Below are 15,102 nucleotides of genomic sequence, written 5' to 3' on the forward strand. Positions count from 1 at the left end.
TGAACAAGCTTTTATTCAAACACTTTATTTTTCTCAAGAAATTATTTTCTTAAAATCACATATTCGAAAACGGGGCTTAGTCATAGTCCACGTTTAAATTAAATTTCGAAAAACTAGAAAATTGAACACAAAATAAAATAAAGATAAAATAGTATAAAGTTCAGCTATTTTGAATTATTTGGGAATGTTTCATTTCGTCAAGGAAAAACCTTTCTAATTATATAAATGAGAAAATAAAAAATATTTTGCTGCGACTACGCCCTGTTTTGGAATAGTTATTTGTGCAACTAGTGCGCAAAGTGTCAGTTTGCTGCACCGAAAGAAATGTTTACGCCCGAGCCGTAGGCGAGGGCGGAATGGTTTCTTGAGTGCAGCAGAGGAACTTTGCGCACGTATTTCACATTAAGTTTTTCCTACAGTTACCATTGAATATGAAAAGTGGGTAATTATGGGTAAAATTGCCTGAAATCCATCAAATGTTTTCCTGTGTAATTTTATTATTGATAAAAACCTTAATCCTAAAATCCTAAAGTCCCCTCGTTGTCCTTGGTTATAATATATAATGAATAATAATTAGCGCGTTGTGCTTCCTTGCACCTCTGCTCACTATAGCAGCCCAGTCACTGTTACCAACTTCATTTTGATTTTGCTGCACTGATGCTCCATATAACCTACTAAGTATTTTGCGTTGCCATGTTGCAAATCTGGAGTGCAGAAAAATTTTTCCCGCACTAGAGCGGAAAAGTGATTCTTTGCGTTCTGTAATCAGTGCAGCAATGGCCACTTTTCAACGTAACTGTAGGAAAAGCTAATTTTCTGACCTCAGCTGTTTAAATTCTAGAACTTAACCATATAGCCACCTCTAATACAGGTGGCTATGACTTAACTAAATCCCGAGATAGAAACCGGCTCTAAGACTTGAGTTAAATATAGAAGTGCATATTTTATAACAATAACTCATTAATTACACAAAATTAATCACAACTAAATTATTTATTAAACACATTATTTATAAAACTATAAACAATTAATATAATAATAAAAGGATATGAACGTATAATCACAGAAAATTATCTACATTTATTTTTTGTTATTTTTAGAATCAAACAAATGCCTTTTGTTAATGTCAAGGCATATAGGCCTACTGTTAATATTAGGACCCATATGATAAATAAGGCACGTATCAAATTAAAATTTTACTTCATATCAAGTTCAAGTGAAACAGATTTTCCCTTTAGCTAGTTGCTAAATCGCCTAAATTTAAATTTTCATATAAAATATCTATGACTAGGCCTACTCATTGCTATCCACATACATTGGTAACTCAATAATTAAAAAAAAATGCAACATACACAATTTTTAAATCAGTCTTATAAGGATACAAGGATATAGCATGTTGAATAAAAAGACTGGAGGTTTATCAAGACAACCAGAAATTTGTTTAAATATCTAGAAAATATCTCAAATTTTTGGTTGTTACCACATAGTCAATCTCAACTTAATTAACGCGAATTACAACCGAAAGCAGTAAGAAGATATTTCAATAGATTTTCGATTGTGACAAGTGAGAGTCTTTTTACTTAACATGGAACTACCACATTATTATCACTTCCACCACTGCACAAACATGTACACCGTGCCTCACGAAGAGGTTTGGTTACACGTTGGATTTTATATTACGTCCTATTCATGCACCGAACTTTTTCAAATTTTACACAGTTTACAAAGTAGGTTCTAAAAATATTCTGGGAAAATTTCATTTCCCAAACCTTCGTAGAAACGAAATATTTCGAATAACGGCGGCATATTGAAAAACGGTATTTTAAGAACATTAAAAAGGTTTTTTTGGTTTTATAAAATATTTTTATTGTTACACTTTAGGGCAATATGACTTTTAAATGAAAAAACTAGAGCATAGCCTAATAAAAAACCTTGAAATCCAAAATTATTCAAATTCAAATCCAACCACAACAAGTCACTGATAAAAGCACTTAAGATATGATTTGTAAGCTCTTACAAAAACTCCGCGGTAGGCCTATCCGGAGAAGTACCTCTTCTATTGATAGTTTTAGTTCCTTATCATTATTGAAACTATGGGTATAAACTTTTTCCTTCAAGTAACCCCATATAAAGTAGTTTTTATAGGAAGAGGATTAGAAAAATTTTAAATATGCCGCCATTTTGTTTCTACAAAGGTTAGGGAGCTGAAATTTTCCCAGAATATTTTTAGAACATACTTTGTAAACTGTGTAAAACTTGAAAAAGTTCGGTACATGAATGGGAACGTGATAATATGATAACGTGTAAACCTGTTCGTGGACACGGTGTAGAATGAAGGTTATATTAATTTTATCACAGACAATTTTCAATATTCTTAAATACGTGAGGCCTTATATACAATCTCAGTTCAAACGAGAACCGGAATGTAACCCATTATAAAAAATGAAACTTTATCTTCTAACGTTATCAAAGATAGTGCTTATGGGTCTCATTGAGCTAAAGTTATTTATAACTAAAAGCGGCTTGTGGTATCAACACCCTTACCTATTAAACTGGATTCCCACATACCATTGAAAGTGACTGACACAGTAAAATATTATTTCTATACGGTTAAATGGTATTATTCATACTCGCTAGGCCGTACTGAGTCAAATCAGAAGATCAGAACTCATAGTAATTATATTTTTACTGTGCTGGTTACTTTCACTGTCACTGGTTTGTGGGAATCCAACCTGAGGCCAGCCAATAACGTTACGTTTCGCAGAACATTTTCGTCAGACAAGCGAACAGTGTTCGGTAACAGCTGACCTGCAAGAGCACACCCAAGTCGGAAGCCATTGTTCCGGTTTTCGACAGTCAGTTAGTGGCTGGTCTAAAAATAAGGCACATTTTCTTAAACAATAATTTGACTACTTATAAATTTACTGCTTGAACAAAAGTTTTTAGCTAGCCATATCACTCCCATCTCCAGGGTAATGGAATCAGAACGTTGAACTGTTAGTCCCGGCTAGAGTATAACAATCGTTAACCATTAATGGCTTATATTTAGGCGAGTCGGGACCTTCTTGCAAGGGAGTCCCCACGAACAAAAAGCCATACAAGTTTACTCACTTTATTGCTTATTATACGAAACTAAAATCCATTTTCCAGTCACTAGATCGTGAATAATGATAACTTTGAGATTCTTAAAAATACTCCAATATCACTAGATTCTAATTATTTTTCTCAACTATTCTGGTAACTAGAAATTAACGTCCTTAGTAGAAAGTAAAGACCTAACCCTATTTGGAACTTTGTCATTTATGGTTACAATTTTAAACTATAACTAGTATTATTCGTACTAATTTATTCAGAGTATAGTAATTCAGCCATTAGGAAGGGTAACTTATTTTTGTGGCATAATTTAAAATGATGTTCACAGGTAAGCCCCCCAGCCAATGAACATTTGACAGAGATTGTCAATGCTGGTTGCCTCGGCAATCAGCATCTGAGTTTGGCCCTCGACCGATAGAACACGCTCGGTGAATACTTTGTCATTGTTCCTCACATGGCCGAGCAGTCGATGCTGGATGTTCAGTGTATTTTCTCGACCCTGAAACAGGCAAACATGTTCATTGAACAAGATTAATACAAAGCACGAATTAGTTTGATTCTCAGAGCTACAACATTAAGCTTCAAATCATTCAGATTACGAGGGTCATTTTTTCAACCTCCGATTGGCCATAAATAAAAGACAAATGTATACAAAAGAATGATTTTTTCACTACAAGTTATTTACGCTTATGATTATTCTCCAACATAAGTGCCGTGAAGGTTGAAGCATTTATTATACCAGTGGACCGACCAGCCAACCAAAACTCTCTTCATAAAATTCTGTCACCAAATAAGTTTAATAGGCTATAACGTTGTTTTGGAACTCCTCGTTACTTTGGATGGTTTGCCCTCAAAGTCATGTCATGTGTTTGGGGAAAATGTATTAGTTAGGTACTAGTGACCAAGTTAGGTTTGTGTGATGGATGATCGAAATTATCCAATTTGATTTTAATAATTATTTGAATTATTCAGTCTAATTCGAGCGTTCGAAAAGTGAGCATCGTTCAACAGTAGTATAGGAGTAGTGTAGTTAGTATCATTCATAGTGATTACGGAGTCAGCAGTTATTCGATTCGATTCAGGTCGGTTCGGTATAATTGTCAGCAATTAATCGCTTTAGTGAAAACTATTTTCTTTTTGGTGTGAGGTTATTGACATCGGGTGATAATATAAACGTATGAAAACACCAGAAAGACCGTCTACTTTTCTAATTCCGGATTATGAGGATGACGTAGAAGAAACAAATACGACTACATTGACCAGGATTTTGAGCACCATGGAAGGCGGATTTGAAAGCCTCTGCCAAGACTACATTAATGATGTCAAGGAAATCAAGGATCTTCATTCCTCCATCAAGAGCTGGGCGACGCAGGAGTTTGAAAGAAGAAAAGACCTGAGAGTAGATTATGATATATTTTTGGAATTATACAGCCGACTATCTGAAAGTCTCATAAAAGTTGAAACAAGGACTGCAACTCTGATGCATCTATCTCCAGCTTTGGAACACCAGAAAATAGCTGAATCTATTAAGAGCATCTCTAAAAAAGTAGAAGAAATAAAACCAAGGAACAAGCCGTCTTTTATGCTGAAATGCTTCAGCTGCCATCAAAGGTGAAGCCAAGGACAGATGGAGGTAAGCCAGTGAGGATTCAACCGAAAGAGGAAGTGATAATAATCAAGCCTGCGGAAGTGGAAGGAGATGAGAAGGAGGTGAGCAGAAGAACCAGAAGCTCAATTCGGTCTGAAATGTCGATCCAGCGGAACCTGAGAGTTAAAAAGTCAATTAACATCAAGGGTGGTGGAGTATTAATGGTGTTAGATTCAGAAAAAGACAAAAAAAGATTTTGGAAAGTATAGTATCGTGAAAATACAATGTATCGGAGCCAAAAAAGAAGAAGCCCAAAATTTTCATGCCAAGCGATCTTAATTAAGATGAAAATTTGAAAAATGTAGTCTCAAGGAACTACAGTGGAAAAATCACAGAATCGGAAATGTCAGCCGGTTTCAAGCCATTATTCAAGGTTGGACCAAGAAATAAAGAGACTGTGCACTGGGTAGCGGAGTATGATCCGGTAGTGATAAAAGCCTTAATAAACGATGGTTGAGTATATATAGAACTTTCATCATGTAGGGTGAGAAATTACATCGTGGCTGCAAGGTGCTATAAATGTCAACAACACGACCATGTAACTAAATATTGCAAACAAGAAAACACTACTTGTGCACACTGTTCATCAAGTGGTCATAATGCTAATCAGTGCCCTAACGCAGCTGTGAAGCCAACATGTTCAAACTGCAAGAAGCTCTCAACACCATCTGAGCACAAAGCGAGTGATCCCGCCTGCCCATGCCACATGAAAGCTGTCCAGCAAATCATTGACCGAACCAATTATGGAGTGGCTTCATGATATTCAACGGACTTTAAGAAGAAATCGAGTAGCAGTGCAACAACTAGTGAAAATTCAAATTGGAACAATTCTTAATAGTATTTCAAAACTGAAAGTAGTGAAAGGAACATCTAAAAGCCGATTATCAATCATACACAATTTCGGTGAACACACAGACATTAATATATCATTTGCATATAGAGCACGTGACAAAATTCGACTATCTAAAGGAATCGCGAAGCTATCAACAATAAAGATTGGGTAGCTATGGCAAATATTGCATTTGAAAACGTATGTGTGAAAAGTATCACTAACATAAACTCTCAGAGCTTCGTAATTGAAACAAATAATAAGAGAGTGATGGACGACTTGAGAGTGATATTAATGGCTATCAATGAATGTACTTCATCAAATCATGCACTTATTGTCGGCATTGACGTGTTCAACGACGTGTTTAGCATTCATATCTGCAATAGAATTGCTCAGTTTAGTAATGGAGACGAATCTTAAGTTTGTTTTCTATTATTAACACTCCAACTACCTTTCATTCCTGGATATACCTGCTGTGAATATAGGGGAGTCAACTGCTTCGACCGAGTGTCCGAGAGGGTTTCTTCCTGGTGTAACCAGTTCCGAGAGATTCATGATCAGTATGATGGAGCTGCGGAATCTGCTGCAGGACCACGATGAGGCCAACGGAAAAATATACAGACAGGTGCTTTCTTCTCTGACTGATAATATCTCCTGTCTTCATCAAGTGTAATCCAAAGTGTAGTGAAGCATGAAATGAATGTCTATGACAATCACCTGAAGTTCTACTTGTGGCCAACAACTATTGTGTATAGTATGGGATACTCCCTTGAAAACGGAGGTATGTACACGAAATTCATGAAACATAGTAGGACGTTTGAGACAAAAGAAAGATTTATTCTAGTAAATACCTCTGTTTTACAAAGCAGAGGTTTTAAATCTTTCATTAACGGGAGTACGAGAGTTACAAAATACGTCTGAGACATGACTGGATCATATTTTGCTTTCAAAAATGCCAATAATAGTTTCAGTTATTTGTTGGAGAATATTCTCAAAACGACAATTACAGATCATTATTCAGTATCATTCCATCTGGGTAATGATAAAAATCAATCCAATACGGCCGATAAGGATAAATACAGGGTCTGTATAATAAGTAACCGGACTGACCTCAGGAAATTTTTTATTGGCAAAATATGTACAATTTTTTATTAGATATCTTTAAAGTAGTCCCTATTGGAGTCAATAACACGCTGATACCCTGTAGTACTGGCCGTTCACAAAGAGTTTGTGCCACCCGGCCAAATTGTAAACAACCAGTACTACAGAGAGGTGCTCCATCGACTAACCGCCCGGGTTCATCAAGTCCGTCCGGGGATTGCCGATTCGTGGATCCTCTATCACGACAATGCTCCGTCGCACACCTGCCTGCTCTTCACCGAGCAGTTGGCCAAATAGTTGAGGGTAACGTTGCCACATCCTCCTTACAGCCCGGATATGGCACCACCGGACTTCTTTTTGTTCCCCAAGATAAAGAGACAACTTAAGGGGACGCGGTTTGGGACTCTGGAAAACGTTCAACGTGCTACGACGAGGGTTCTAGACAGCATAGAGGTTGCCGACTTCCAGGGAGCGTTCAGGGATTTGAAAATCCAGTATCAGCGTGTTATCGACTCCAATAGGGACTACTTTAAAGATATCTAATAGAAAATTGTACATATTTTGCCAATAAAAAAAATCCTGAGGTCAGTCCGGTTACTTATTATACAGACCCTGTATAATACCAAGACCTCTCTTAACTACAGTACTCTAATTAATCACTTGGAGAAGGAAAATTGGAATGTTGTTTTTGGAAGTCATGAGAGCATTGACACACTTGTTGAGAAATTCGTTAACTGTTTGATAAATATCAAAAAACATAGTAAAACTGTAATTAAAATTCCTCGTAAAAATCGTCCCCTTAAACCTTGGATAACAGAAGGTATAGTTAAATCAATAATCGTTCGTGATGAAATGCATGATAAAGCTGAAAAAGACCCTTATAATGTAGATTTGATAAACAAATACAAAACTTATAGAAACACATTAAATAGTATAATAAATTGTAGAACAAAAGAAGTATATCACAAAGCCAAAATAGTTCAAAACTTTGGAGATATATAAATGAAGCTATTGGTGAAGATAAAAAGGATGGTTGCAAAATTGGAGTTGACGCCGCTAATTAAAATGATTTCTTCACAAATGTGGGATCAAGGCAGGCCCAAAAAGTTAGGAATAATCTCACAAGCTTCCATAACAATGATATCACATCTGTTTTAAACTCTTTTTTCCTAAAACCCACAAATTTTAATGAGGTTGATCTACAATTAAGGAACTGAAAATTAATTCAAGACCAGGAATTGATAATATTAGTAATTCGATGCTTAAAAAAATAGCCCACATAATTTCTGAACCACTATTATTTTAAATAAATGTTTTAAGCAAGGCTACTTTCCTAAACATTTCAAAAAAGCTAAAATAAAACCACTTTTCAAACAAGGTGATCCCTCAGACCCAAGTAACTATAGACCAATTAGTCTTATCAGTAATTTAGCAAAAAATTTTGAAAAAATCAAGAGAAGACTTGTGATGTTCTTGAACAAGCATAATATAATAAATAATAATCAATATGTAAAAATACCGAAGATGCTTTAATTAAATTTACTGATACCGTCTCCCAGAACCTTAATTCTAATCTAAAAACCATTGCTGTTCTATTAGACATAAAAAAAGCTTTTAATACCATCCCTCATGATTCTCTTTTTGATAAACTCCAAATATATGACTTTAGGGGAATCTTCCTTGACATTATTAAGAGCTGCTTGTCTGATAGAACCCAATTCCTATCTGTAAATAACTTAATGAAACTAATACCACCGAACTCACCCCTTATGGACTCCCTCAGGGTACTGTTTTATCGCCATTACTTTTCATAATTTATGTAAATGATCTTTTAAGTTTAAAACTTAAAAACTCAACCATAATATCCTTTGCTGATGATACAGCAGCTATTTTCTCAGGAAGAACGTGGGCTGAGGTTCATGAAATTGCAGAGAAAAACTGCTTGAGCATAAAAAAGTGGCTAGATAAAAATACTTTGAGCTTAAACATATAAAAACCAACTATATTACATTTTCTTTCAATAAATTAGGACAGCCAGACAGAGAATTAAACTTGAAACTCCATTCAAATTGCAACCTTGACCCCAACTCCTGCACTATCATTAGTAAAGTTAAAAATTGTAAATATCTAGGTATCTATATAGATGAGAACCTGAAATGCGATATCCATATTAAATTCATTTGCAGAAGGATGAAATATCTCTCTTACAAATTTTATGCAGCTAGAAAAATTCTGAATCCAACTCATCTTAAAATGCTTTGTTTTACTATAGTACAGTCAATTATACAATACGGAGTAGTTATGTAGAATTATGTTATAATTCCCATTTGGAAGAACTGTTCATAATGCACAAATTAATAATTAAATCTATTTTTATTAAACCCAGATTTTTCCTGTCTAACCTTATATTCGAGGAATTCAAGGTTTTGACAGTTAGACAGTTATATGTTGAAAATGTAATTAAATATTTAATAAAAATAGAACCAATTTTCCATGCACCAGCAACTCATTAAATAGACATTACCGCTTGATACCTACTTCCAATAAGTATTTGATATATAATACTAATATTGAAACAATTAGACGGCAACTTATTTATCTAAGTACTATAATAATCAATAAAATGCGGATCATCATCTCAACAATGCTAAAATTACAAAGAAAATGAAGCAGGAAATCATTAATTGGATAAAAAGCAATTATTTTTTCAATCTTTAAATAATTGTAACCGTTTCCTGGATCGTTAATTCACATCCTATCTTCCCTTCCCTCAGCCATGCCTATCTACCTACCACCTTCTTCCACTTCCCTATCACACACCCTTCACTTTCAGTTATACACCCTTACCTGCCTATTACATGGGAAACCATAGTTGGCAAGGTATTTTTCCCCTCTCTCTTCCAGCACACATCATTTTAGCAATATTGTCTTTTAATGTGTTAATAGCATTGTTACTGTTATTGTTTTGTTGTATATTGCTTTTACTCATTGTATTTTTGTGTGTTGTGAATAAATTGAAATTAAAAAAAATTGCTGGAGAAGCCGTTTCGTTACATCAGCACTGTGAGGCTGAGTTGCCATAGATCACAACAATAATTACGTTTTTGCGTTACGTTATTAATTTAATTAATAATTAAAAAGACTCAAATGAGGCGACCATGTTTCGGGATCTATAACTCGGCAATAATTGACGATCTTAAATATTCAATATTGGTGTGATAAGTGACATATCTGTTTGCAGTGGACCTCAAATGATAATTGTTATTGACAATTGAGTTTCAACTGCGTGGAAAATGGGATTTATATTTTATCAAATACTGTATTCAATGAAGTATTTTTTATATATAATTGGCGTATTGTTATTACGTCAGTCACTAAAACCCATCTCGATTGGGTACAATGTAGGTATGCTTAGAATATAAATAGATAGACTTACACATTGGTTGGTCATCTCGGTGTACTCGTCTCGTTTGCAGTTGCGGTTCCACTCGAGCAGTGGGTCGTAGATGAAGGGTCGCACGACCGAGAGCAGCTGTTCGATGTGCACGCGCATGAGACGCACTGTGATCTCGCAGGCCTCGACGAACATGCCCTCGTAGCCGGTTGGGCCCATCGCCCACACCATGTTGTGCGTCAGTCGGAATGGCACCACTTCCGGGATCTCCATCCGGTCACCCTGCCAAACATCATTCATCACATCCACCTCTAACGCCAATCAATTGGCAACACTGTAAAAATATGTCATCTTCACATCTAAAAATGTTTGGTTCATATTAAAAAACTACGTTCTTAAATCACAGCTACCTCTAATTGAATTTCAAGACCAATAAGTTGGCAACACTGTAAAAAATTGTCATCTTTAAGCAGCTTTAAATTCTATAACAATGAAAGGAGAACTTGGTCTATTGTTCCAAAACTGAAGATTTCAGTCATTTCACACTCAACACTAAAGCTGCTGCAACAGTCGTAGGGAAATGCGTAAAAGTGTGAAATTATACATCAAATTGAAGAGAATTTGATGCTTTATCAGCTAATCAGCATGGATTTTTTTCACCGATTCTTAAAAAGTTATAAGTGCAAAAAAATGGAACCAAACGTGGTTTTTTCAAAATGTCACACCTTCAAGAGCGGATATCTCGAGAACCATAGGAGATATAGAAAAAGTTGTGGGATGAATATTGTAGGAAATTATGTAAGCTTCAATTTTGTATAGAACTGTCATGCCCGTAAGATGCATAGTTTTCAAGTTATATACGAGAAACCAAAAAATGTTACCTTTGAAGCACCCCCACCACCTTAGCACAAGGGGTAGGGGTGGGGACTTTTGATATGTTTACCTCCTCACTACCCTAAACAGAACTGCAGGGTCAAAGATTGTCTTCCAAACTTTTCCCTCTATAACCCTTCCTCGACTGGACTATATTATAGTAAACGCAAATTGGAGAGGCGGGTGATGATGGCTCCATTTATGAGTAAAAAAAGTTCAAACAGTTAATCTGCTTCGTGTTTGTTTACATTTAAATATTATCATAACATGACTTCTCATTAAAAAGTTGTTAGTGAGCTGTTGAGCTGAACAGACGTAAAATTGTTTTGCTCCCTTATCTCTCGGTTCGTTCAAGTCGGCAGCCGTCAAGTTGTATTGCGTTCAGTGTTTAACCTCAATACTGTAGTTTAGTTCGTATTTCAATATTAGTTTAAAATTATTTTGGTAAATAGTGTATTGTGCTTAAAACTGTAGTTCACGGGTGATGAATAATAACACGATTGGTAAATATTTTCGCCAGAACGATAGTGAAAAGAAGAGGCCAAGAGCAAAAATTTCACCGGAGCTCGTAAAAACTGGAAATAAAAAACGTGCTACAGAAGTGGAAATGGGAGATCAGGGCAGTATCGAGAATATGTTGGAACTGCTTGAAAAGCGACTGTGTGCAGTTATGGACAAAAAGCTTGCATTATTAGCTACAAAAGAAGATTCAAGTGGTTCGTGCAATCAAATTAAAGAACTTTCAACGGAGAATAAGGAACTAAAAGCAGAGGTGATAGCTCTCAAATTGAAAAATGATTTGTTTGTTAAGCGAATGGAAAATCTTGATAAGTCTGTATTAGTCATCTAGGGGCAAGAACTTAAATTTTGGTTAATAGAGCTTATGCCTTGGGTAGACGAGTAAATAATGGACCTATTATCGCCCACTTTCCAAACGATCGCGACATATTATAGCCTACTTAACGAAGAATAGTAAAAAGTTGAAGGGATCGAAATTCATAATACAAAAAGTTTTTTGAAGTCTATAATCTCGTTAAAAGTTATGATATTTTTGTATTGTTGGAAACGTTTATAGAAGAGGGAAGGGAAACATACATTGCTAATAATTGTCCAGGCTTCAACTTAAATTGGGAGTTTGCAATTAGAGATTCAAGTCAGGGAAGAGCGAAAAAAGGTCAGTTGATTGGGATTAAAAAAGGATTGAATGCAATAAGCATATGTAGTGTACAAGATAGAAAGGTCGAGAAGATCAATACAAGTGTAGATTTTAGCTATTACATAGTTCCAGTTTATCTTCAAGGATAGTGTATAGCAGGTTGCCTCGATCGCGTTTATATACGCGCATGAGATGGCATGAGCCTACGTCAAACTCCGACCTCTCGGCCGGCAAACGCCGGCTTCCCATAAGAATTACATACAAAGCACCGCGTCAAATATCAATTCCTCACATAAAAACCGCTGTATTGATAAAAAAATATGAATATGCGATTCAATTCAGAAAGAAACAAGCTTCACATCAATGTGTATTTTGAAAAAATTAATTTATTTCGAAAAGTGTAAAAAGTCCTTGAATCTATCACTATATTCAATCGGTAAGACCGATTCATATTTTTGTGAAAAGGCTGGTAACTTATTTGTTTTGGAATTATTTTGAACAATAATGAAGCGAACATATTTGATTTTATGCTGGTCGTCCAATAATATTTTTTCAAACTAGGTGTTTTTGTGAATGAGTTTTCATTTTCTCTCTTTGTATTATCTGAATTATGTTAATTAAGTTCTATTCTATTCTCATTGAAAATTTTTTTTTCAAGATTTTTAAATTCAGTCATACATTTTATTCTAACTGAATAATTTGGAATGGACATGAACAGTTCAAGCACCAAATTCAAGCCTTCACTAAACTGTTGTAATTGTACAACTAACGAGTATTTGTTTGCTTTTCTCTAAAACATAATACAACTTGATTTTAAAATTGTCATAATTATGATTGACACATCTCCAATATTTAAAATATCATAATATGCATATAATATAATAAAGCTTGAAATTAATGTACCAATTTCACTCAGAGATGGTGCGACCATCGCCCAAGGTCTATAAATACTAGTATTTATAGACCTTGGCCTCGCCAAATTGCGTTTACTATAGCTTTAGCCAATATACCTAGAATATGTTGTATTCTAGGTACCTTGGTTTTAGCTATAATAATAGGTTAACAAGCAGTATTGAATCACTAAAGTTCCTATTTATTCATATTGATAATAGACTGAATTGGTTCTCACACGTGGAGTCTCTAAGTAAGAAACTATCTAAAGGCCTTTATATGTCAAGAAGATTGCGTGGAGCTGTTGATGTTTTGTTAAATGATTATTAAGCTCAGATTGAACTGTTGACTCTGCCGACCGTCTATGTGATGAGTCTGCTTCTCTATTTACATCAGTATAAAATGGAGTTGGCTACCAACACTCTTGAGTCCATAATCATAACAAGTGGCATCGAAATGACATAAGAACTGAATACCTCAAGTACTCACGATCTCAAAAAGATGAAGGTTTACGGGATTAAAATTGTATAATTTCTTGCCATTATCTATTAGAAGTCTTTCTTGTAAGAGTCGAAAAAACTGTTAAATCTATCCTGCAGCAAGAATGGATTTATACAGTTACTGAATTTTATGAAATTGATTTTTGTATGTATGAATTGTGATAATGGTTTTGTAACTGACTTTATATTGTAGCAATTTATTAATTTTAGCAATTTTGTCTTTTTTTTTATTGTGTTATATTTATTTGGAAAAACATAATTGAGTAATATATTTATTGTTAGGTACTGTTATTTTGATTATTTTATTGTATATTGTATTTTTGTGTGTTGTGCTTTGCATTCACTAAGACAATTCTCTTTTCGAATTTAAGATGACCTAGAAACGATTTTAACAAATTTCTCACACTTTTTAACCAAAAAAAAATAAATAAAAAAATATTTTCAAACACTAAAAATTTGGAATATGGGTTAATTATAAATATAAAAAATAAGTATTATACTCCAATATCCATCTATAAATGAAAAAATATGGAAAAACTTGAAAAATTTCAAGTCACAAAAATCACTAACCCATCACATTTTATATGAATTTGAATTAGTTTCCTTTTAACAGCAAAATACAAGGGCCCGGTTGCACAAAAGCCATGATCCAATCAGAGAAGGAAAAGAAGGTTTTTTCTTGAAACGAAGGCTTCTCGGGTTGGCTCTCGTGGCATTTCATTTTATCAATACTTTATTCATCAAATTGTACATCACTTATGCACACTGCATGCAGAATGCATCACACATCATTAAATCTCATTATATGAATTGAATCACGGTTAAAATTTGACAGGCTTTTGTGCAACCGAGCCCATGGATATTGTAAAATTCAAACGCCTCAAGTGGTACCTTGTTGAAGAGGCAGCTGAAATCGACATGAGTGACCCCTCCGGCCACCGGTGATGGAGTCGAGGAGGATGTTCTCTCCGTGGCGGTCGCCCAGCCCCACCATGTATCCCACCATCGACATCACCGCCGACGAGCGCACAAATGCCGATCGCGCTTCATACCTACAACACAAACAAACAACTTCAACCTTTTCACATTTTTATTGATTTACAAAGTTACTAAAACAATAATTTTGTAATTTTGAGACTTGGATACGGAATTAATAATAATCGTTATATTGATAATCGGTAACTCATTGTGATATCAATTTTATCCACATAGATAATAATAATGAGGTATTTGATAATTTAGCGGAATTACACCTATTCTATTTTGAAATATTGAGGGAACATGTAACTTTCGATGTTGTGCACAGTATGTATTTATTTATATTTTTATCGAACAAAACACTATAATCATAAAATAATTATGACCATGGAGGAAAAACTAGACTGAAGTTGTATCAAAATTTTAATAAAAGGTTTATGTTGTTCAATTTTAGGTTATGAAATCACACATCACTGTTTCTCATTACTGAGTCTCAACCTCTTTTTCTCAGCTAAGTTAATTTTCTTAGTATCACACCTGTAGTTGATAGTATCTATGACATTACCTACAGATGTAGGTCTAATAATAAGATCCCTAGATTTTCGATGCGGGAGCAGGCCAAGTTAAAATAAGCTTACT

General features: G+C 34.8%; 1 protein-coding gene across 1 annotated transcript; it reads right to left on the reverse strand.

Annotated features, from left to right (window-relative positions):
• Positions 1-810: 810 nt before the first annotated feature.
• Positions 811-14,856, reverse strand: LOC111051065 (serine/threonine-protein kinase ATR-like). Its single transcript, XM_039421069.1, is given in 4 exon segments — positions 811-3,592; positions 10,108-10,347; positions 14,377-14,418; positions 14,420-14,856. Coding segments are annotated over 4 exon segments (537 nt in total). The 5' UTR covers positions 14,498-14,856; the 3' UTR covers positions 811-3,415.
• Between the last annotated feature and the right edge of the window lie 246 nt (positions 14,857-15,102).

This window comes from Nilaparvata lugens, chromosome 2 (assembly GCF_014356525.2).
Source record: "Nilaparvata lugens isolate BPH chromosome 2, ASM1435652v1, whole genome shotgun sequence".
In the NCBI taxonomy this organism is placed as follows: domain Eukaryota; kingdom Metazoa; phylum Arthropoda; class Insecta; order Hemiptera; family Delphacidae; genus Nilaparvata; species Nilaparvata lugens.